Source organism: Ctenopharyngodon idella, chromosome 3, assembly GCF_019924925.1.
Source record: "Ctenopharyngodon idella isolate HZGC_01 chromosome 3, HZGC01, whole genome shotgun sequence".
NCBI lineage: Eukaryota > Metazoa > Chordata > Actinopteri > Cypriniformes > Xenocyprididae > Ctenopharyngodon > Ctenopharyngodon idella.
This window is the reverse complement of record NC_067222.1, coordinates 55,376,530-55,400,930: the sequence shown is the minus strand read 5'-3', so window position 1 is coordinate 55,400,930 and position 24,401 is coordinate 55,376,530. Positions and strand designations below refer to the sequence as shown.

The 24,401-nt window shown below is 38.4% G+C and overlaps 1 protein-coding gene across 10 annotated transcripts in view; it reads right to left on the bottom strand.

Moving 5' to 3' along the window:
• The window catches only part of LOC127508751 (NACHT, LRR and PYD domains-containing protein 3-like), a 360,258-nt gene that overhangs the window by 303,186 nt on the left and 32,671 nt on the right, over nucleotides 1–24,401 (bottom strand). The window contains exons 8-10 of one of the 10 annotated variants that reach the window (XM_051887101.1): nucleotides 14,834–14,880; nucleotides 2,714–2,871; nucleotides 1,472–2,558 (exon numbers count right to left, since the gene is read on the bottom strand). The exons of 3 other annotated variants lie outside the window; for them this stretch is intronic. In XM_051887101.1, the coding sequence (XP_051743061.1) occupies nucleotides 2,538–2,558; nucleotides 2,714–2,871; nucleotides 14,834–14,880 (226 nt within the window). In that variant the 3' untranslated portion in view covers nucleotides 1,472–2,537. Of the gene's footprint in view, nucleotides 1–1,471; nucleotides 2,872–3,221; nucleotides 3,336–14,833; nucleotides 14,881–24,401 lie in introns of those variants that run through there. 6 more of the 10 variants (XR_007928912.1, XM_051887102.1, XR_007928910.1 and 3 more) reach the window with 6 other exon arrangements.

Sequence of the window (24,401 nt, the reverse complement as noted above, 5' to 3'; positions counted from 1 at the left end):
CTGGTGACACCTTTGTGTATGTTAAGCAACATCACACGAGTGAAATAGTTTTCCTAAATACCACACTGATTTCATAGACCAGTTCAATACACATGTAGTTAAAATTAAGTCACTTACATTTTAGATGCAATATTGACTATTTTTTTGTTCTGTTTCAGCAGCGAAAATAGTTCCAAACAAAGACCGCTGCAAAATGGTTTCCATTACTGAATGATTCAGTGTTTTGAACAAATCGCTTGAGTCACAGATTCAATGACCCATTCATAACTGCCTCATTTTTGAATGAATCATCCGTTTGAACGAATCGTTTGATTGAATGACTCAATGACTCACTCATTAAGATGGTCACCTGCGCCACCTACTTGCGGTTTAGTTTCATGTTTAAAAGTATCATTCCAACATTTCTTGTATATTCAAAAAATATTTAAAACAATCTCATAACATTATTTAATGCAGTTGTAATTTTTCAGTGTAAATGATTTAATTTGATAGGTAAGTTCTATAGTGTCTTATTATTCTAATTTAATTTATTGATCAAATTTAGAAGTTTAAAATGAAGGATGAAACATTTCTTAATCTTAATTTAATAAGATTTGGTTGGGGCCCTTGAAAGATAAAAAAGCAATTTTTTTACTCAGACAAGTGAATGACAGATTTACTTGTCCAAAGGACAAGAATGCACATGAAAAGGTTTAATGTCGAGCCCTATATATATATATATATATATATATATATATATATATACACACACACACACACACTTTACAGTAAGGTACACCGATTATCTGAGCTTGATTATGGAATTGGCAATTTGAATCAAACCATGTTTTAACAAGCTAAAATAAATAATACCAAATAAATTAATAAGATGAAATAAATATAACATTTATGTATTTTAAACCTGTTATTTAATTAGCCTACCTTGAAAACTGAAATGAAAATCATGAGACTTATATATAATATATTAATTCTATAATTATTATAATTATAATTTAGTAATTTTAGATATTACATTTTAGATGTTACATAGATATTACTATTTTAGATATAACATATTATGCTAAAACAATTAAATATATATTATACATTTTATACATAAAAAAATGTAGGGTTTGCAGTGCTAGTGGATGTGACTTTTATTTTGATAGCGGAAATCTTGAGTTTTCGCATCTACATGCAATTACGCTTACACACGTTATATTGTCTGTACACAAAATAACGTGTTTAGCCGCAATTACGTACGTGCGTTGTAACGTCTAAAGACATATGTCTTTACGGCCTTCCATACTGTATGTGCTGTTTGATGCTTCGACTTTTAGGAACACATGAGCTTATATTATAAATCATTCCCAGAGATTATTTATTTTTCTAAAAACCTTTGTTTGTGTTCATCTGAAGAAGGAAAGTCGTATACATCTCAGATGGCATGAGGGTAAAAGATGAGTAAATTGTGAGGACATTTCTGGGTGTACTGTATTTTCTTTTAATACATACAAAATTGAAGGAAAGAAAAAGAAGAAGAGGAATAAGAGGAGGAGGAAGCCAAGCAAGAGAAACGAATAAGAAGAGTTGTAAATCTGTTTTGAAATAAGTTGTTTTTCAAATAAAGGTTTCCAAGTGATATCAGATTGTGTGTATACAGGTGTTTTTATTGTACTTACCCTGTAACTACATGAAACAAGAGTATATTTCCCCAGTATTACAAAAATTGCAATAGTTGTAGTTTTACTTGCCTTGAAACAACTTAATCAGTGCACTTTTGCAATAAAAACAAAATAATAAATTCACTGATAAGTAGCCTACCCTGTAAGTTTTAAAAAAGCCTTTACATATTTGTAAGCATATATTACAAAAAGGTGTGCAGTGTATGTTCTCGCTAAATTGCTCCCAAACGTAAGATTGTTGTCTATCATAATAGTATAAGTACCCCTTAGTTCTGAAATACTTACAGTATAAATAATTTGTTATTTTCCTGGTTGTTACCCCTTTATTCCCAAGACTTTACATATTGTTCCCCTATACTTACACGTACTTACTTTATAGGTGCACTATAATTACTGGAAGTTACGCTGTAAATACGTTGTAATTACACAGTACTTTCTGGGCTGTAATCTAAAGCGTTACCCTTTTGTGCACTATGTAAATCTCTGCAATTGCTGCCGTGTCTTTCACAGCATTTCTTGAAACACAATTGAGGATTTATCACACACATTTATTCTGACATGATATTTCAGTGTCAGTATTAATGTAATGAAGAGACTCTATAACATCTCACCGTCACTGATTCATCATCAGCTCAAAGCATTGTGGGTAGAATCTCTCTACAGTCTGATCTGATTCATCAACACAGTTTCACTGATGATCCATCATAAACCCTAAACCCAGGATAGAGCGGTTGAGTGAATGTGGTCTGGAGTGTGTGGATGAGTCTCATTGTGTCAGAGACGCTGTAGAAGGACAGAGTTCCTGCACTGTGATCCACATACACTCCTACTCTCCTGCTGCTGATGGACTCTACAGGGAGACCAGTGTCTTTGTTATTGTGACTGAATGAGTATCTGGAGGAAGAGCAGATCAAACACCAGGACTGATCATTACGTCCAAACACACACTCATGACCCCGTCCCTTCCTGCTGATGCTCTTATATGATACTGATATACATGCATAATCTCCACTCCACTCAATCTCCCAGTAACAGCGTTGATCACACACACTCTCTCTACACAACACCTGACAACACTCGTCAAATCTGTCTGGATGATCAGGATACGACTGAAACTCTGGGAATGTGTCCGTAATCACTCTGTTCCTCTCAGACAGACGGATGAGTTTATTCACTGTGTTCAGATCCAGAGTGAGCCGATGGGAATCTGATGGAGATAAAACACATCACAATCAGGAATAATCAATCTGTCCATCTTTTAATCTACACTGTAAAAACTGTTTTTGCTGCTTGTTAAATATACTTTATCAAAATTAGTTAAAACCACACAATTACTAAACATTCCATCCTAATTTACTATTTAAACAATTGAATTCACTTAAATATGTAAAACTGAAGTTTACTTCATCCATTTGTGGTGCATGAACTGAAACTGGGCAGTGGATTTTTACTTCCCAGCATGCTTTGCAATCGTCTGGATCTATTACAGAAACTTTCTATCTTAAGTCTTAAGTTCAGATCTGACGAGTTAATTTAGGATTTTTCACAGATCTTAACTTGATTTATGATTCTTCTCCTATCTTACAGAATCTCATCTCATCTGTAGTTGTGAATCTTAAAGCCTCCATCAGTTCGGTGATCGACTCTCAGGTCTGTTACCAAGAGCAGCTGCTGTGAAGAAACGCTCCAGATTAAAATGGAGGATCAAAACAGGTGTGATTTTAATGAAGAGCTGCAGAAAGACAAGTTTGATCAAAGCCTGTCACTGTATTTCATGAGTCTGTCATTATTCATCAGTGTTTTGTGTCAAAGTGCAGCACATCATTTTGGTGTTCAGAAAGTCTTTCCACCATCAAACATCATTTATCATTAATAAATGTGACGTCATTCTCAGACAGGGCTATTTATAGCAGCCCGCTTGAATAAAAGAAATTTGTCTGTAAATGTCTTCCTTTTTTAATTCTTTTCTGTTCGTTGACTCCACAATACACTGATATAAAGTTGGTTGTGTTTGAATTGTTTTACACAGACCTGGTTTCACAGAGAGGGCTTAGCCTAAACCAGGATTAGGCGTTAGTTCAATTAGGATATTTAAGTAACTTTTATAAACATACACTTGAAAAAAACATTATTGGTGTGCATCTTGAGACAAAACAATGGCAGTGATATATTTTAAGATATGTCAGTACAAGTTGCTTTCAGTTAAAGCAGCTCAAACATGCATTTTAGTCTAGGACTAGCTTAAGCCTTCTCTGTGAAACCAGGGAACAATGTGGTTAATGTGTTTAATCTGCTTTGCTGTATTGTATTCTATACATTTTGTAATGTAACATAGCAGATAGGGACTGTCTACAAAGTACAAAACGAAGAGGAAAAACGCTCAATCCCAAATCCAAGTGTGTCCTATTACTAGGTCCTAAAAGTAAAACCAACTGAAAGCAGTTCTATCATAAGCGATGTAGAAACAATGCTATTTATATTCAAATGTGCTAATAAATTGTTATAAAAATACATTTACACTAATTTTTTTAATCTAGAGCAATGGTCACCAACCTTTTTAAGCCCAGGATCCCTGACCTCGACCTTTATGAAAAAGATCTAACTGTTGAAGAATTGATAGAAAAAGACAGCTCAGATTGTATTTAGTATATTTTCATGGCCAATTCAGATTCTGATTTATTTATTTATTTTTACAAGCACATTGGCTGATTCTAATACTGGTTGCAGATATATATTTTATTATTATTATTATTATAAACAAAATATTAGAGGTAACCACTGCATTTTAATCACAATCCAAACAAAGATGCCACACACGTTGCATGAGCAGTTCCTTTTGATTTGAATTAGATTTAATTTCAAGATTTAAAGTAGAAAACAGAACGGTCTGACTTTATCTTTGTGAAATTATATGCTACACACAAAAAAAGCATGAAGCAAAAACAGCAGACAGGCTGAATGAGACGCAGATTCACTCTCTGACAGCAGGTGGCGCTTATGGAAGAGCAGTGATACAGCGTTTCCTTGGTTACCGCTGTAAACAAAGCAGCACTGCACTTACAAATAGCTACTTTATTCGGAGGTAAGAGGACTTACTTCTGAAGACAGTAAGTTCCCTTCAGAGATACATAACCCCTCACCCACAATTCAATGTTTATATTTTCTTCCTATATTTCGAGCATCATGAACAGTGAGCTGCTCTGCCTGCTACAGAATTTTCTCCTCTTTGCGTCTGTCTTCAGCGTCTTCATCCGTTTACAGACTCAGACATCATGTGGGCTATTTACAGTGGTTCCCAAAAATAACAGAAAAAGAAATACATAAATACAGTACAAATACTGGGGAAATGTAATGTATTTTTGTACTCATATTTCTATTATTTTCAGGAGCTACTGGGACAGTGATAAAGATCTACCAGTCGATCGCGATCGACCACAGGTCTATAAGGTGTGTGTTGTTGCTGGTTCCTAAAGGAACATTTTAAGGTTGGCTTTATTCACAGAACTGTAGCACATGGCAAGCTATTGATATTCAAAGCAGGATACGTTCAATGAAAATCAATAAAGTGTTCTAAGTCAACTTCAAATGCTGTGTGTCCTTACATGGTTCTACAAGAACAATTTTATGATTGTTTTATTCACAAAACTACAGCACAACATGTGTTATTGAGATGGAACTATTGCGAAAAATCTTGCAAAGTCTCAAAAAAAAGTGGGGTATTACTGCCCCCTAGAGGAACATGTTGCAGTTGCAGTATTTTACGTGGCCTACCACTTCATGGCTGAGTTGCTGTTGTTCCCAATTGCTTCCAGTTTGTTATAATATCACTAACAGTTGACCGTGGAACATTTAGTAGTGAGGAAATTTCACGAATGGACTTATTGCACAGGTGGCAACCTATCACGGTACCACGCTTGAATTCACTGAGCTCCTGAGATCGTCCCATTCTTTCACAAATGTTTGTAGAAGCAGTCTGCATGCCTAGTGCTTGATTTTATACACCTGTGGCCATGGAAGTGATTGGAACACCTGAATTCAATGATTTGGAGGGGTGTCCCAATACTTTTGGCAATATAGTGTACTTTTCTGTTTCAGCTCCAAAGGGTGTGTCTTGTCTCAGATTCCTAGAAGAATAATTTGATGTTAGATTTACTGTCAAAAGTATAGTGACCCAGTAGTGCACAACACAACGAAATTAAAAAAGCAAACATAAGTTCACAACACAACAAAATAAAGCCACAACACAACGGAAATGCTCCCGACCACTAGGGGGCTCTCAGAGCTTGGTAAAGTTAGTTTTCCTTGGCACAATTCTATAAAGTCGACAGTCTTATACCACAATTAGTTTTAACAGTATGTAAACATTGTATATCGATGTTACGGCCCATGACCAAAATAACAGCTTGTTAAATTTAATAAATTAAATAAAGGGTACAGACCGAACACATGAATGAGTCACAGACACTTATTGTAATTTCCAAGATGCCAGTCGCCTTCATTTACTTGCATTAACGAAAAATAAATCAAATAGTCAATAAACAATGCATAATAACTCACAAATAATATTACAAACATAATCTAATGAATAATAAAAGAAATATCAGTAAACAGGTAGGGCAGCTAAGGAAACAAAGAACACCTGTCTAGCTGCTCTCACCAATATTACGCAGATATATGTAACAATCGGCATGAAGTATTAAAATCACCTATGTGCATTATAGTTGCATATTTATACCTGTGAATTATTTGATGTGCTACCAATGTGCATGATGAAGGGAACGTCTGCCAATTCCACCAAGTGGTTAAAATGTATAATTTGTATTCATTATAATGACTTTGGTTTAACATTTAAAAACAGTTATGTTAAAATTCCAAAGCTTGTTAGTTCCTGTTGGTAAGACTGACATGCTACAGGTGACATTTTGTCAATACCTCCCTTCATGTACTTACAATAAACAATTATATTCAGGGAAAAGTCACTGTAATTCATCAAAAGGGTTTTCTTTATTGTTCAAAAGGTTTGGGTTCTGGGAACCAGAAACTAGCATTCCCAGAACGCTCTGGGAACCAAAAAATGTTGTATGTTCATAGTGACCGTGAATAACCAATAAGAAATAACAAAGAATTAATGCTCTTACATTCCGGACCCATGATTATTACAAAATAATAATAACTAGAATGTACATTTCCTGAAAAAAATGTGAATGGTGCTTGCAGTGGCAAAACTCAGCACTCTTGATTAGCATCATGCTAACATGATTACCATGTTTCTAACAAGTTTTTAACAAGATGCTAACATGATTAGCATGTTGCTAGCAAGTTTTTAACAAGATGTTAACACGATTAGCATATTGCTAGCATGATGTTAACATGATTAGCATGTTTTTAAGATGCTAACAGGATTAGCATTTTGTTAACATGATGCTAACATGATTAGCATGCTACTAGCATGATGTTAACACGATTAGCATGCTGCTAGCATGATGCTAATACATTTTGACTTGTTTGTGTCATGTTTAAACACTAAGCTAATTGCTATTAGCATGTAGCTATTCACTGCTAGAATGTGTAGCATGTTGAAATTCCAGTATGCTAGCATGAGTCATAAGAGCCAACCCCCATGTCTCTACGATGTTCTGATGCAGAGATATAGGTCTTGCTAAATGGTTGCTAGGGTACTCTGTTTGGTTGCTAGGGAGTGGCTTGGCAGCTGCCAATGATGATACTCTAAAGGCTGCTTGCCAATATGAATGATATAAACCAACCCCCATGCTTCTATGATATTCAGATTTGAAGATATCCATCTATGCTTTGGGTTGCTAGGGTGCTCTATATGGTTGCTAGGGCCTGGCTATGAAGTGTTGAAGGTGATTCGTGACTGGCCGTATGCTGCCCCAAGTCAAATGAGCCCACCCTCATGTTTCTATGACACTTCCATCCAAAGATATTCCTTTGATCTTTTTCAATGGAAGTCTATGGAACTTGTTGCTATGGTGCTCTATATGGTTGCTAGGGCGTGGCTTGATAGCTTCACAATGATCCTGAGAGACTGATTGGTTGCCTGAGTAATATGAGCCCACCCCCTTGTCTCTATGACATTGTGATCCAGAGTTATGTTCAATACAAAATCCCTATATAATTTCCCATAGTAGGAAAAACAGTCACTTCCTGGTTCATGGGCACGGCTTCACCATAGTATGTCTACAGGGCAACTTTGGGCACCATTACACCCCATTTTGAGGTATGGTCTGACAGAGCATGGTCTGAGGTATGGTCTCTCTTTGCCTTTGGCAAGCACCATTAACTAGAATGTACATTTCCTGAAGAAAATGTGAATGGTGCTTGCAGTGGTAAAATCGGCACTCGGTTGCTAGGGTGTTGTGGGCAGTTACTAGGCGGTTGCTAGGGTAACCTGGGTAGTTGCTAGGCGGTTGCTAAGGTACTTGGGGTGGTTGCTAAGGTGTTGCTAGGTGGTTGCTAGGGTGTTATGGGTGGTTGCTAGGCAGTTGCTATGGTAACCTGGGTGGTTGCTATGATGTTACTAGGTGGTTGGTAGTTGTCACAGATGGTTACTATGGTGTTTTTATAGAGTTCTTAGCATGTTCTTAGTCCACTTTAACACTTAAATAATCACTATTAGCATGTAGCTATTCACTGCTAGCACGTGTAGCATGTCTCTATGATGCTCTGATGCAGAGATATAGGTATTGCTAAACAGTTGCTAGGGTACTTTGTTTGGTTGCTAGGGAGTGGCTTGGCAGCTGCCAGTGATGATACACCAAAGGCTGCTAGTCAGTATGAATGATATTAACCAACCCTAAGATGTTCAGATTTGAAGATATCCCTCTTTGGGTTTGGGTTGCTAGGGTGCTCTAAATGGTTGCTAGGGCAAGGCTAGACAGTTAGCAGTCTTAAACTAATAGACTGCATGTATGCCCAAACTCACATGTCTCTATGATGTTCTGATTCATTTATATCCATCTCATCTATTTTTCAATGGAAGTCTATGGGGTGGTTGCTAGGGTGCTCTAAGTGGTTGCTAGGGTGTGGCTATGATGAAGATTTTAGGTCATTACTTATTGGCTGCTTGATAAGATGTCAAATGAGTGAGAGACACTGAGAGAGAGAGAGAGAGAGAGAGAGAGAGAGAGAAAGGGTTCCTCAGGCCCTGTGTGTGTGTGTGAGTGAGAAAGTGACAGTTGAGACTGACGGAATGTTCGTGAATTTGAATTTAAGTGTTTAGTCTAGTTAATAAAGTCTTGTTCATGTCACACGTAAAGTTGTCCGTGTTTCACGCTCATATACTGGAGTCCCTATTCATGCAGATCCTGACTACAGGCTCTGAGTAGTACTGTACAATAAGACTGTTATTTCCCATAACCTGGAAATGAACATTTCTTAGAATTAATAAACAATTAACACTGTGTGTTCATTGGCCAAACAGGTTAATTGATTGTAATATTAATTTTATTACATTAAGTTAATTTTATTAACTGATACAAATATTTATAATTAATTATAACTAGTTATGATTAATTATTCATATTTCTTTTGAGCTAAATATCGTTATAAGAGTTCAGCTCCTGCTTCGATTAAGGGCAAGTGTATGTGATTTAAATAAGGCCATCAAAACAAGATCACTCTGCATGGAAATATTAGAACTGGATACTGGCATTCTTTTCTGGGTATATACTTCAGACAGTGAACAATAATATGTTTGATCCAATCCAGCAACTTCTAGATCCTTGACAACATAACTGGAAACCAATTTATCTTGATTCATTGTTTTAAGTAGAATATTCAGTTTTTTGCCAGAAAGCTTAAGCTTATCCATGAGAATTTTCGTACAGAAGGGCGCTGAGCTGCCCGGATCTGAAAAGGCACACATTTCCACAATCTTGTTTCCATTCTTAGATTTAACACATACTGGAAGAATGGACAAGGCACAAGCATCTTCACCGGCCCCAGTAAGACTGCTGGACTGAACAGAGATATCCATAAACGGAATATCTTTGCTTCAAAGCATCACTTTCTGTTGACTAATATTAGTGGCATCCAATAGCCACATAGAGGCTAGGTAGTGGGATGGCTCATGACTCATTCGCAAAAAAAAAAAACAAAATAACGACTTATTTAGTTAGGCCTCACTGAGCCATCGGATTTCAACAAAAATATCTTAATTTGTGTTCCGAAGATCAATGAAGGTCTTACGGGTGTGGAACAACATGAGGGTGAGTAATAAATGACAGAATTTTCATTTTTGAGTGAACTAACCCTTTAAGCATATGATAACATGATTAGACCAATGCAATATAGTCAACAGAAAGCTACTTGCCCCTACTTTATTCTGCACAATATAGTATATGTTTATGAATAAATTACACATTTCAGCATTAGAATAATACTGGTCTATCTGCAACATTAATCATCCTAGTTTGGTTATAAAAATAAAATCTATATCCTGCAGTGAATGTTCTGGGGAGGTTCTCTTTAGGTTATAAAAATAAAACCAAAAAATAACCTGCAGATACATTCAAATAAGTCTTTACTTGGCAATCCAACGGGAGATACAGGAACAGGCATAAACACAACACAACACAACACAACACAACACAACACAACACAACACAACACAACACAACACAACACAACACAACACAACACAACACAACACAACACAACACAACACAACACAACACAACAGACATACGAGGCCGGACACTGTGGTGAGGATGGTGGCTACTTATCTAGGAAGTGCTGATGAGAGGTGATGACTTGCAGGTGCCGGTGATTGGAGATCGTGTGCTGATGAGGAACGGGAGGGACGCTGGGAAATGTAGTGCCGGTGCTGGTGACTGAGCTGGTGACTGTGACAGCAGGGAACTTTCTGGAAAGGTTCTCTTTAGGTTATATATATATATATATAACCTGCAGGGAAAGTTCTGGAAAAGTTTCCGTTCTGGGAAAGTTCTCTTTAGGTCATGAAATATAACCCAAAAATAACCCAAGAAAGTTCTCTTTAGTTTGCAAAAAAGAACCAAAAGAGAATTTGGTTCTTATTTGGTTGCTGGGTATGGGTTTTAGCCACTTGGTGGAATTGGCAGACGTTCCCTTCATCATGCGCCATGGTAGCACGTCACATCATTCACAGGTATAAATATGCAGCTATAATGCACGTAGATGATTTTGAATTAATTCATGTCAATATACAGTGGTTACATACTGTTAAAACTAATTGTGGCATTGATATCTTTGTACAACTGCTGACTATAGAACAGTGGCAAAGAGAACTAACTTTACAGAGCTCTGAGAGCCCTCTAGTGGTCGTGAGCATTTCCTTTGTGATGTGGCTTTATTCCATTGCTTTGTGCCTTAATTTCGTTGTGTTGTGAACTTATGTTTGCTTTTTAAATTTCATTGTGTTGTGCTCTACTGGGCCACAGGGTGTGTCCTGTTACTTGGACCTAAAAGAACATTTCCATGCAGGTATTGCGTTCATTTGAAATTCAGAATAAATGTTACTGAATTAAATTCAAACCTGATAATGAATTCATTTAAAATGCATAGAGTTTATCATCTCAACTTCAAAGGGTGTGTGTTGTTGCTGGCTTCCAGAAAAACATTTTAAGGTTGTTCACAGAACTGTAGTACAAAGCAAGCTATTGATATTCAAAGAAAGACATAATTTAACTGAAAATAAATAAAGTGTTCTACCTTAACTTTAAATGCTGTGTGTCATAAATGGTCCCTATAAGAACAATTTAAGGTTGGTTTTATTCACAGAGCTATAGTTGGGTTTCTTGTATACAAACAATACTGGATGCACGCGCTTTCAGGGGGCAAAACCGCTAACGAGTCTTATGCTGGAAAAACGCTTAATGTGGCTTAATGTGCTAAGACAGTGATATTAACAGATAAAACTCAGTAAACATCATACTAATAAACCATACTATGTACAGAAAAACAGTTGAGCCCAGAATTTGAACGCAACGTGGCGAGCAGCGGCGTGGCTCGTCTTGGACGGTGTGGGCATCGAGGAGAGTTGAAGTCAGGTCAACTTTATGATCATGAGCTATGACGCGGTTCGGCGGCAACCAATCGGAATGTAGAGGTCCTTTGTTTGAGAGGATTCCAGAGAATGCAGTCGTGTAAACTTTGGTTATGATCAAACATTAGTTCCCAAGCAAAACGGAGAAGAGGTGGCGGGCTTCCCTGTTTGCGTACAGGGGCATAAATAAGCAAAATGATGCATGGACCAAGGTATCTGACATTGTTTGCATGCTATGTCTGAAAATGCATAGCTGTATGCCTATACATTTACTATATAAATATATATTTTTAGGCTACTATATAAATATATGTATGCACTATATATATTTAAGCCTAATGACATTTATCATTATTTTCTCCCACTAAGCAATTTGTCCTCTGCGTTCTCTGGAATCCTCTCAAGCGGAGGACTTCTACATTCCAACAGGTTGACCGTTACTTTGATGCTGAACGCACAGTACAGCGCTGGCGGCAGGGCAGCCAGGGTGAATTTTGATGGTGTGAACGCACAGTTAATGTACTAAGACAGTGATATTAAAAGACCTAACTCCATAAACACCATACTATGTACAGCAGCAGCAGCAGATGAACGCAGTTCGTGTAATTACACATTGTGTTTTCCTCCCATAGAAAACCGTTATGAAGAAAAAGCTTAACGTTGCTTAATGTAGCCTACTAAGCAGTGTTCGAACTATACAGTGGATTTTGGGAGCCCACTTGATTTTTTTTTTTATAACGGGGGGGGGGGGGGGGGGGGGGGGTACAAAGATAAGTTACAAAGATACATAACAGCTACGACTGTGTACACTACTTGCTTTATACAAGCATTATGTAGGATTTACCCTATTATACATTATCGACACGAATTGATAGGTGAAACAACAAACAGCCACCCACAAATAGTCTATAAACAATCAGGCTGTCTTTGAGTTCACATGAACAAAACCATGCAATTATTGGCATGTAACGTTATGCAGAACTCGGCATAACACCTGTAGAAGATTGTAACGTTAATCAACCATTGTAATTAACGTAGATTTCGCATTGTTTGTAAATTCTTGTTGACTCAATAATAAACTGCCCTTTCAGAGTTGGATCTGTTTGTTTGTGTTTCATTTGCATATTAATATAACATTATGTACAACGTTAGCTAACAACAGTTGACTAGTAAGCTAAGTTATAATGTTAGTCATCAGGTCTCTGAATGAAATTGTCCAACTAAGTTTGCTAATCATAAAAACCTGACATACCCTATGAATTTATGAACTTACCTGGTTTTGTTGGTTGTTGAGCCTTTCTATCCTAAATGTTTTTACGACAAGGCTACATTTGAAAGAGATTTGATACTGTAAACATACTGTACAAGACATGAGACCTGTGACAGCTAGCTACTTTGCAAACATGTTTGCCATAATATTCTATTTTTGGATATATCATATACACACAGTTATTCAAAACCTAAAGCTCTTCTTTCATGAGCTCCTGTGTACATTTCTGTACAAGACTGAAAGTAATTGGCAGAGAGATGTTGAAAAATTCATGGTAAGCTTGAAAGCAAGATTGAAACCAAACTATTTTTTTTTTTTTTACTGAAAGCATTTGTGGTTGTGAATACAGTATTGCACAGTACAAAAGAAAATAAATACATCAACCATGTGTAGAACAAGTATTGTGGCTGGACCCAGCCAGGAGGAGAGATGGAGCCTAGATACACTCAAACATCTCGCCCACCAACAAACACACACACACAACACACACATGTTGGGTTTCCATGTTTTATGGGAAATCTCCATAGATCTGATGGTTTTTATTCTGTACAAACTGTATATTCTATCTCCCTACACGAACCCTACCACTAGACCTTCACATGACAGAAAACATTCTGCTATTTTAGATTTTCAGAAAACATCATTCTGTATGATTTACGTATTGCTTGTTTCCTCATGGGGACTTGCTGTAAAAAATTTGGTCCCCTACCAGGACACACATACACACCATTCCTTTGGAATAGTCACCTTTTTCAAAATGATGCTAGTTTCTTTTTCCTTTTCTTTTTTGGTCCAACTACACATGGTTGATGTATTTATTTTCTTTTGTACTGTGCAATACTGTATTCACAACCACAAATGCTTACAGTAAAAAAAAAAAATAGTTTGGTTTCAATCTTGCTTTCAAGCTTACCATGAATTTTTCAACATCTCTCTGCCAATTACTCTCAATCTTGTACAGAAATGTACATAGGAGCTCATGAAAGAAGAGCTTTAGGTTTTGAATAACTGTGTGTATATGATATATCCAAAAATAGAATATTATGGCAAACGTGTTTGCAAAGTAAGACAAATGTTTGCTTTTGAGACGTGTTTGTGATATTTTGAACGCAGTGCTTCAGAGATGTGAGTCATTTTTAATTTTGTGTGCAATTCTTGGATTTGTGTGTAAAGTTCTGAAAAAAAGAGAAAGTTTTGAAAATGTGTGTAAGCAGTTGAAAAAAACTGTAAGACAGTTTTTAGGATTTTTTTGTCGAGTTAGGATGTTTCTGTAATACCCTTTTCTTATCCGTAGTTAAGATAATATAATGCGCTTAATAAACATCATTCTCTAATAGCTTTTGTCCTAAATGAGTTTCTGACTGAAATTGCCATGATTACCAAAGAGATAAGATAGAATTCTACAGTTAGGATGTTTTTGTAATGTGTGTGTGTGTGTGTGTGTGTGTGTGTGTGTGTGTGTGTGTGCGTGTGTGTGTGAGTCAGTGTGTGTGTGTGAGAGAGAGAGAGAAAGAGAGGGAGAGAGTGTTGGTTCTGGCATATGTTGTTTATGAGGACACAAATGTGTACAATGAAATGGAATGTATCTTCCTGTGTCCTCATAAACCAAATGGCTTTAAATAAAAAACACACTAAACAGTGTTGTTGTTTTTTTTTTTCTTTTTTTCTAAAAATGCAGAAAGTTTTCGGTGATGGGAATGTTTAGGGGTAGGGTTAGTGTAGAGGGACAGAATATACAGTTTTTACAGTATAAAAACCATTACGTTTATGGAGAGTCCCCGTAAACCATATATACCAGTGTGTGTGTGTGTGTGTGTGTGTGTGTGTGTGTGTGTGTCTGTGTGTACTTACATTTGTGTAGTCCTGCTGTAATCCTGATCTCTCCTCCATGATCCACACTAGAAAACACACACAGTGTCACATTCACACACAGGCACGAGTAAGCTTTTTAGATTTCCGAGGTAATTTCTGAATGTTCTATTAAAATTAATTAAAATGGTAGTGAATAATTTATGTGGGATTAGGTGGAAATGTCCTAACAAAAAGAAAACACAAGCGTATACTTTGCACTTGGGACAACCCTTGTTTTGTTTTTTTACATCTTCTCACTTTATATGCTGGAAAAAAAACATCCAGGCCACAGCATCAGAAATGTGGAAACTTTTATCAGGTCATGGCTCTGTAATGCTGGAGACTGTGATGATGAAAGAGGGGAAGATCCAGAAGATCAGAGATTTATGGAGAGAGATTTTGATTTATGGTCTATTAAATGTGTTCTGATGCGGTTAGAATTGGTCATTGTTCTGTTTTATAACATTTCATTATATTGTACCGTTCAATAGTTCAGAGTCAGTAAGATTTTTGTATTGAACAAAAATGTTTTCAGCAAGGATGTATTAAATTGATCAACGATTATGTTCAAGTAAATAATGTGTTTGGATAATACTTGAGATATGTGAGTTAATAATATCTTTATTCTCTTTCTATTGTAGACTAAACACAGATATACACAAACCCATATACTGTATATTCCTGCAGATGTATATATGCACAATGTATTGAGTACAGCCTGGATAAAAATGATCATTGTGTTAAGAACAAATAAACCTCCTTTAGATGAAGCTGATTGGATTGGATTTGGATTTCCACCCCTTGAGGAAAGCTAGAAAGCAGACCTCACCTAATACAGTCCTTTTTTCAGTCATACTACATAAGTTGGGAAACTATTTTCCAATGAAGTCAGGGGGCAGCACTGACAACAAGTTTCTGAGCATGTGTGAGTGTCAGTACTGGTTTGCGTCTGTAAGCTCTGTATAGCTTTTTGTAGATAATGATAAAGACGCATTGGGATTGGCATTTACAGACATTCTAAACTCTATTAGAGTTAAACAACACGTCTCAGGACCCACTCATTGTCGTAATCATACTTTAGATCTAATATTGTCACGTGGAATCAATATTGATGCCGTTGCAATTCTGCAGCAGAGCGATGACATTTCAGATCATCTAGTCTCGTGTATACTACATTTAGTCAAGACTGCAAAACCACCTCCCTGTTACAAATATGGTAGAACCATCACTTCTACCACTAAAGATTGCTTTATAAATAATCTTCCTGATCAGTTTCATCACCTTAGCATACCAGACAGCTTAGAAGACCTCAATGTTGCAACAGAAACTATTAACTCTCTCTTTTCCAGCACATTAGACTCAGTTGCTCCTTTGCAACTGAATTTCTTTACTTGCAAGATTGATAATATTAGAGAGAAAATTATAACCATGCAACCGTCTACTACAGTATCGTGTCAGACAGTGCATTGTAGTGTCCCTGAGGAAAACGTCTCAGGTTACGTATGTAACCATAGTTCCCTGAGAACCAGGGAACGAGACTCTGCGTTGAACACGCAATCGGGAACATCACACGTGACCCGATGTCTGAAAGCCAACTATCCAACCACTCAAATCCCTATTGGCCGGCGACAGCCTATGACGTAATATGGCGCGACCCGGAAGTATAAAGGAGCGCCTGGAGAAACAGTCAGTATCTATCGTCTTGAGGGACTGTTCTGCAGGCAGGCAGCCCGAAGCATGGCAAGGAAACGCAGAGTCTCGTTCCCTGGTTCTCAGGGAACCATGGTTACATATGTAACCTGAGATGTTCCCTTTCGAAAGGGAACTTCAACTCTGCGTTGATTACGCAATGGGGAACGATATACCCACGCCGCCATGCTTAAGGAGAGTGCATGCCAAATAATATGGCTGACAAATGTCGAGCCCAATGCCACCAAGGAGGCCGACCTGGTCTGTCAAAGGACAAACTTAGTCTTGGCCAACCCTGTCTGAGTACAGAATCTCCATAACGCATTCTTCATAGAAGAGAGCAGGTAAGAGTCACTGCAGAAAGGCAGGAATAACTCCGACCCACGCGTAGAGACGGGCATCCTGGAGAGCAGAACTCAGCTGAGTGCTATGAACCCTGAAGGATCTACTCAGGGCTTAATTAACGCACTGAGGAGGCTGTGCGCTAAACACCTGTTTATACAGGGGAGCACAAACCAGCCTAGAGCTGAATCTTAGGAGGAGGCCTGATTAAGGCCTACCACCATGATCAGCTTAGGGAGCTAAGCACTATTATAAACATAACCCTAAAAGGGTACAAAGCTCACCTAACAGGTAGACCATGCAATGGGCACATACTCATGGAGGCCGAAGAGGGGCCTACAGCATGATAGTAGCTATATGTGAAACAGAAGTATATTCAGAAAGTGGCCTGGAGGGGCCACCCTGAACACCTGTCTTGCTGGGGCAGACAGACAACTTCAATGGCAGCAAAAGAGGCTGCAAAGTGCCCGCATGATAATCCACCTAACACAATCCAATGAGCAGTGTACTCATTAAAAGCACCTTTTACTCTTTAAAGCAAGAGGAGTACAGCATACGCCAACACGTATTAAGGAAGGCCTGGATGGGCCTATAACCTTAACAGACATGTGGCATCAGCTCGTGGCAGTGTTTAGGCACCAAGAACGATAAATAACCAAACCAAAGGAGGTTAGATTTATCACCTGGGCCTCTGGCCAACCAGAAGTGTATACAGATAATTCTCAGAGAGAAATATACACAAACATACACCAGTTTGTTCAAAAAGGCAGCCCATAGGGCCTAGCAACCTCTAAGACATATGGCGTAAGTCCAGTGGCCACGTTTAGGAGGCTGTGTGCTAGAAACCCTGATACAGAGGAGCACAAACCAGCCTAGGGCTGAATCTCAGGAGGAGGCCTCATGGAAGCCTACAACCAATGATCAGCTTAGGGAGCTAAGCACTATTACACAGACAACCCTAGCAGGGAAGTACAAAGCTCAACCTAACAGGTAGACCATACTGTGGGCACATAATCATGGAGGCCAGAAAGGGGCCTACATCATGATAATAGCTTTATATGGAGCATGACTCCCATATGAAAGCATTTTGTCATATTAAAAGGACATTCAATGGTGGCCTGTGAGGGCCACCTTGAACACCGGTCTTGCTAGGAGCAGGACATATGACTCAATGACAGTAGTTAAACAGTAAAGTGCCCACATGACAATCCACCCAGACTCAAGGAGGCTGATGTAGTTAAAACCAAACCTCAGTAAGGTTTTACCACAAAAACTCACTCCCTGAGAGGTCAGCCACTCAGAACAGTACTCGGAAAAAGCACCTTTTTACTCTCAAAGCGAGAGGAGTACATAACTGAACTCCAACATGCTACGCAGGAGGCCCATAGAGCCTACCTTAGTAAACACGTGGCATCAGCAAGTGGCGACCATAACTATATCAATCATTAGGCCATGCATTCAAAGATTTAGTTTCTAAAAGGAAATGCATATTACGCCACATACTCCATGAGAGGCCTGCTTAAGGCCTACTCAACAGAGGTGGGGCGTGGCTGATGGTGATAATGGATTCACAAGCATCCTGCCAGCATGTCAGCTAAAAAGGAGGCCTTATGGGGCCTACAATCTCAGCAACAAGTGGCATTCAGCCCTTTTGTCCATATAACACAAACTGTGCCAACATGTAAACTAAAACGCAGCCTTATTAGGGCCTACCCTAGTAAACACATGGCATCAGCCAGTCCAAGACCATACCAACCAACAGGCCATGCATTCAGTGGAAAACCTTTCACACATAATACTGAGAGAACGAATGCATATTACACCACCATACTCCACGAGAGGCCTGCTTAAGGCCTACTCAACAGAGGTGGGGCGTGGCCAATGGTGTTATAGGTACTTGGATTCCCATGCATCCCACCAACAAGTCAGCTAAAAAGGAGGCCTTATGGGGCCTACAATCTCAGCAACAAGTGGCGTTCAGCCTGTTTGCAGAATAAAACACAAACTGTGCCAACATGTGAACTAGAAAGGAGGCCTGTTGGGGCCTACCGTTCCAATGACACGTGGCTTCAGCTCGTGAAATAAAGGGAACCAAGCTACAGGGGACCAGCTCTAACCCAACAATAGCTGTGGGAAGCTAACTGCAACCTGAGCTAGGCTACACATTCTAACAGGCAATGTACCCTAAATCATGTGACTAAAGGGAACCAAACAATGCCAACATGGTCTAAGGGAGGCCTAAAATGACCTACTGCCTCAAACGGACACGTAGCAAAAGCCTGTGGCAGTGTAAACTATGTGAGCAAACTATGATCAGCTAACAGCACTTGTTAGATATACAATTGCTAACTAGAATGAGGCGAATTAACCATAAGAGCCTACAATCAAAGTTATATGCAATATAGCTGTTAACAAGATCACAAAAAGGGAGCTAATAGAAACAAGCTTCTCTCAAAAAGTGGTTCTATACTACCCTGAGTATGCAATCCAACAGGTGATGCACTCAGTAACACCAGTAAACCTACTAATGGGGAATATTAGGTCACCAATGTCTCCAATAGCGGCTATATGAAAAAGCCTGCTATTATGAGAACAGGTGCTAACCTGTGGCAGCATAAGTAAGCTCACATACAATGTAGGGCAAAAGTCTAGAACTCAAAGCAAACACAACGCTTTGATGTATATGCTATTTTCAAAGAGGAAAATAATTTTCTCCATACAGATTCTCAAATCTGTACTGAGCCATGGAGGACGGATGCTAAACACTAGCAACGTCAACTCAAACTTGATTAAAGAAAACAAGTAGCTCAGAGGAAAAAACACATTTTCCATAGCATAAAAGTTCTAGAAAGTGGGGCCTAGCACACACAGCATGACTTATCTACGCAAAGATAAGGGCCTACCACTTGAGATAACAGCATCAGGAAGTCTAAAAACAGTATACAACCTAGCTGTTAAACTCAACAATTGCACCTACATAGCAAGGGGATGATGGGCATACGGCCTAACAACTCCCTCGGGAGGAGGCCAGAACTAGGAACTATACAACCTGACAAGGGATAGTATACATAGGGTGATATGTAAATAACACACCTAACCTAGCTCTAGCCTGGCCGCTAAGCTACGGGCCTTCTTACAGGGCCACAAGCCTAGTGAAGTCTGGGCTTCACCTCCAAATCTCATGGATAAGAGAAAGAAAGTGAAGCTCGCAAGCAAACAACGTCAGGCGGCTGATTAAGGCCGACCTAAACATACATATTAACTGAAGTAACTCAAACTACTCTAGAAAACAGCAAATGAGAAGCTACTCTAAACAACAGGTGGCTAAGAGGCGGCCATTTTGTGGCCTGGACAATATATATTCTAGCCAGCCTATCAATTTCAGTTTGCCCAAAAAACCCCTACTTTTTCTGACTACATGCTCAGAAAACTATACAGGAAAACAAGGTCTTATTTTAAAACACATAAAATATAGACCCTCCTGCAGCTCAAAGACCGAAGACTCCTAATACTCCTTTTTACATGAAAGGATGGAATCTAAAGTTCTTTTAAGCCTAAAAGATCCTCTCACTATCAAACCGAAAAAGCGGGCCGACAGAAATAATCACTATGGGCCCAGCCATCAGTCTGACCATAAGAAGCATCTGAGCATAATATATGTCTATATATATACACGTGCATATAAATTATATACATATATATATATATATACATACACACAGGAGGTGAAAGAAGAAGAGGAGAGGGTAGATATAAATCGCCCTTATGTAGCTGGGGAATCGATTACAAACGCAACGGTGTTTACAATCGATCACCCATCTCACTCTCGCTTCTTCCTCCTCCCGTCTGTCTGTGCTCAGATACAAATCTGAACGGCTAGGGGTTTTTCCACGCCCTCCCGATCTCAAACGCGGAGATCAGAAAGGAATGGAAAATTATGGGAGCTGCAACATTCATGGACAGAAAGGAACTGCTCGTCGAGCCGTCCGCGCGCGGCCCCTTTCTTAACACGCTCTCACGGCAGCTGTAGCCCGCCGAAAAGCGCGTCCCAAAAATACCAGCAACTCCACATACACAGCAGCCAGAGGAGTGCTCACTGCTGGACGCGATGACGTCAAACACGTCAGAATCACCAGGCACAGATGTGGACACCTCTTCCCTCGGGAAGAGTGCCAAACGAGAACGGAGCGTCCCGATAGGGAGACACTCACAGTAAACAATAGACAAACACACAGACAGCGCCCTCAAGCACTGTCTATGCGCGCTCCTCTCCAGACAGAAAACGCCCAGAAATGTGTATATCAAGTGTCAAACCCTGGGACACGGATGAACACACTCTCTTGAACGTTTGTAAGGCATATATAGAATCCCTTACCGGAGTCGACATAGTTGCGATCAGACAGAACAGACCCGAAAGACGAAGAGAACTGACTGTTTATCCTTTATACTTCCGGGTCACGCCATATTACGTCATAGGCTGTCGCAGGCCAATAGGGATTGGAGTTGTTGGATAGTTGGCTTTCAGACATCGGATCACGTGTGCCGTTCCCGATTGCGTGTTCAACGCAGAGTTGAAGTTCCCTTTCAAAAGGAAAATTAAATTCATTCGTTGCTATAGGAGAGGAAGAATTCTCTAAACTTATTAAATCATCAAAATCAACAAAATGTATGTTAGACCCTATACTGATTAAGCTATTGAAAGAGATGCTTCCAGAGGTCATAGATCCTCTTCTTAATATCATTAATTCATCTTTATCACTAGGATACGTACCAAAAACTTTTAAGCTGGCTATTATTAAACCTCTTGTTAAAAAAAACTCAAGTTGATCCTACAGAATTAGTCAATTACAGTCCGATCTCAAATCTCACTTTTCTGTCAAAAATACTAGAAAAGGCAGTATCATCACAGCTAGAAAGAAATGGTATTTGCAAGGATTTCCAGTCACGATTTACACCGTACCATAGTACTGAGACTGCTCTCATTAGAGTTACAAATTATGATCGGATCGTGGCTGTATTTCTCTATTAGTGTTACTGGATCTTAGTGCTGCATTTGACACTATCAACCACAACATTCTTTTGAATAGACTTGAAAATTATGTTGGCATTAGTGGAATTGCATTGTCATGGTTCAAATCATACTTATCTGACTGTTATCAGTTTGTAGTAGTAAACGAAGAGATGTCATATCGATCACAAGTTCAATATGGAGTACCGCATGACGTTAGTTTTCACTGTTACGCTGATGACACTCAGCTCTATATTTCTTCGCGCCCCGACAAAACTTACCAATTCACAAAATTAACAGAATGCATAGCTGATATAAAAAAAATTGGATGACCAGTAATTTCCTACTACTAAATTCAGAAAAAAAAGAGATTCAAATTTTTGGACCAAAAACTTCTTCACGTAATAACCCAGAATATTGTCTAACACTTGATGGCTGCTCTGTTAAGTCTTCGTCGTCAGTTAGGAACCTGGGTGTGCTCTTTGATACCAATCTTTCATTTGAAGGCCATGTTACTAGCATCTGTAAAACCGCATTCTTCCATCTTAAAAATATATCTAAACTACGACATATGCTCTCAATGAAAAATGCAGAACAGTTAGTTCATGCGTTCATGACCTCAAGGCTAGATTACTGTAACGCTCTACTGGGTGGTTGTTCTGCTCGCCTGATAAATAAACTACAGCTTGTACAAAATGCACCAGCTAGAGTTCTTACTAGAACCAGGAAGTATGACCATATTAGCCCAGTTCTGTCAACACTGCATTGGCTTCCTGTTAAACATCGTATAGATTTTAAAATCTTGCTAATTACTTACAAAGCACTAAATGGTTTAGCCCCCCAGTACCTGAGCGAGCTCCTAATTCATTATAGTCCTTCACGTCTATTGCGATCTCAGAATTCAGGCCAGCTGATAATACCTAGAATATCAAAATCAACCGCAGGCGGTAGATCCTTCTCCTATTTGGCACCTAAACTTTGGACCAGTCTTCCTATCGCTGTTCGGGAAGCAGACACACTCTGTCATTTAAATCTAGACTAAAAACACATCTGTTTAAACTTGCATACACATAACACATTATCTACAGCTATAAATCAAAATCATGTAAATTGTTAAGCTGCATAAATTAGGTCAGCTGGAACCGGGAGCATTTCCCATAACACTTGATGTACTCGCTACATCATAAGAAGAATGGCATCTACGCTAATATTAGTCTCTCTCTGTTTATCCCGAGGTTTACGTAGTCTACCAGATCTAGGCCGTATACAGATGAGATGAAGGACCTGCGCCTAGACACGACGACAACGCAGCCCTGAAGTGTCAACTAAACTATCCCCTGCGAAGGCCTCCCTCCCTTTCCTTTCCCTATGTATAGATAAAACATTATCAAAATGATTCCAGTTCACATGGATCCGCAGAAACGACTAATATTTCTGTATTATGCGGGCCAGACAAGTAATTTGGCAATGTCACTTTGTAAAAAAGACTAAGCGTCTGCACACATACACATTCAAGTTAAATAACCATATTTACAACGGAAGTAATTCAATCAAAAACTTACTTTAGCTCGATAATAACTTTTTCCTAGAGCTGCTGTAAAGCCAAAACATTCTCTGACCATTAATTTTCCTGTTGTCACTGTGAAGCTGCTTTGAAACATCTGTATTGTGAAAAGCGCTATATAGATGACTTGACTTGACTACTGTATGTGTGCGTTTGTTTGGGTGAGGGCTAGAGAAAGTAGTGCTGTCACAATAACTGCAATACTGTAATACTGCAATACTGACAAGCCAACCACACTTTTAAAAAAAAAATTCATGAGGCTATACCACTCTTGTTTTACACTTCATGTTTGTGTATTTAATGATAAATAAGTTCATAATGATAACAAGAATGAAGAGAGTAATTTTTTCCACCAACTATTAGACACAATTCACTTTTATGTTGTTTTAGAACATAATCATGTTTCTGCAGTATGTACATTTGTCACATTGGCATAGGCCTCGCCCACAAGTACAGGTCAAAAGTTTGAACAAATTCCTATTTTATTGTTTTAAGTCTCTTATTAACACAGTAATATTGTGAAATATTACTACAATTTAAAATAATGGTTTTCTATTTTAATATGTTTAGGGTCAGTAATTGTCTTTCTTTTTTTTTTAAAAGAAATTAATACTTTTATTCAGCAAGGATGTGCTAAATTGATAAAAGGTGATAGTAAAGACTTATAAAAGATTTTCTATTTTGAATAAATGCTGTTCTTTTTAACTTTTTATTCATCAATGAATCCTGAAAAAAATATCACAGGTTCCAAAAAAATCTAAAGCAGAACAACTATTTTCAACATTTATAATCATAAATGTTTCTTGAGCAGCAAATCATCATATTACAATGATTTCTGAAGGAAATGACACTGAAGACTGGAGTAATGATGCTGAAAATTCAGCTTTGCATCACAGAAATAAATTATATTTTAAAGTATTTTAGAAAATTATTTTAAATTGTAAAAAGAAATTCTTTATTTTTGA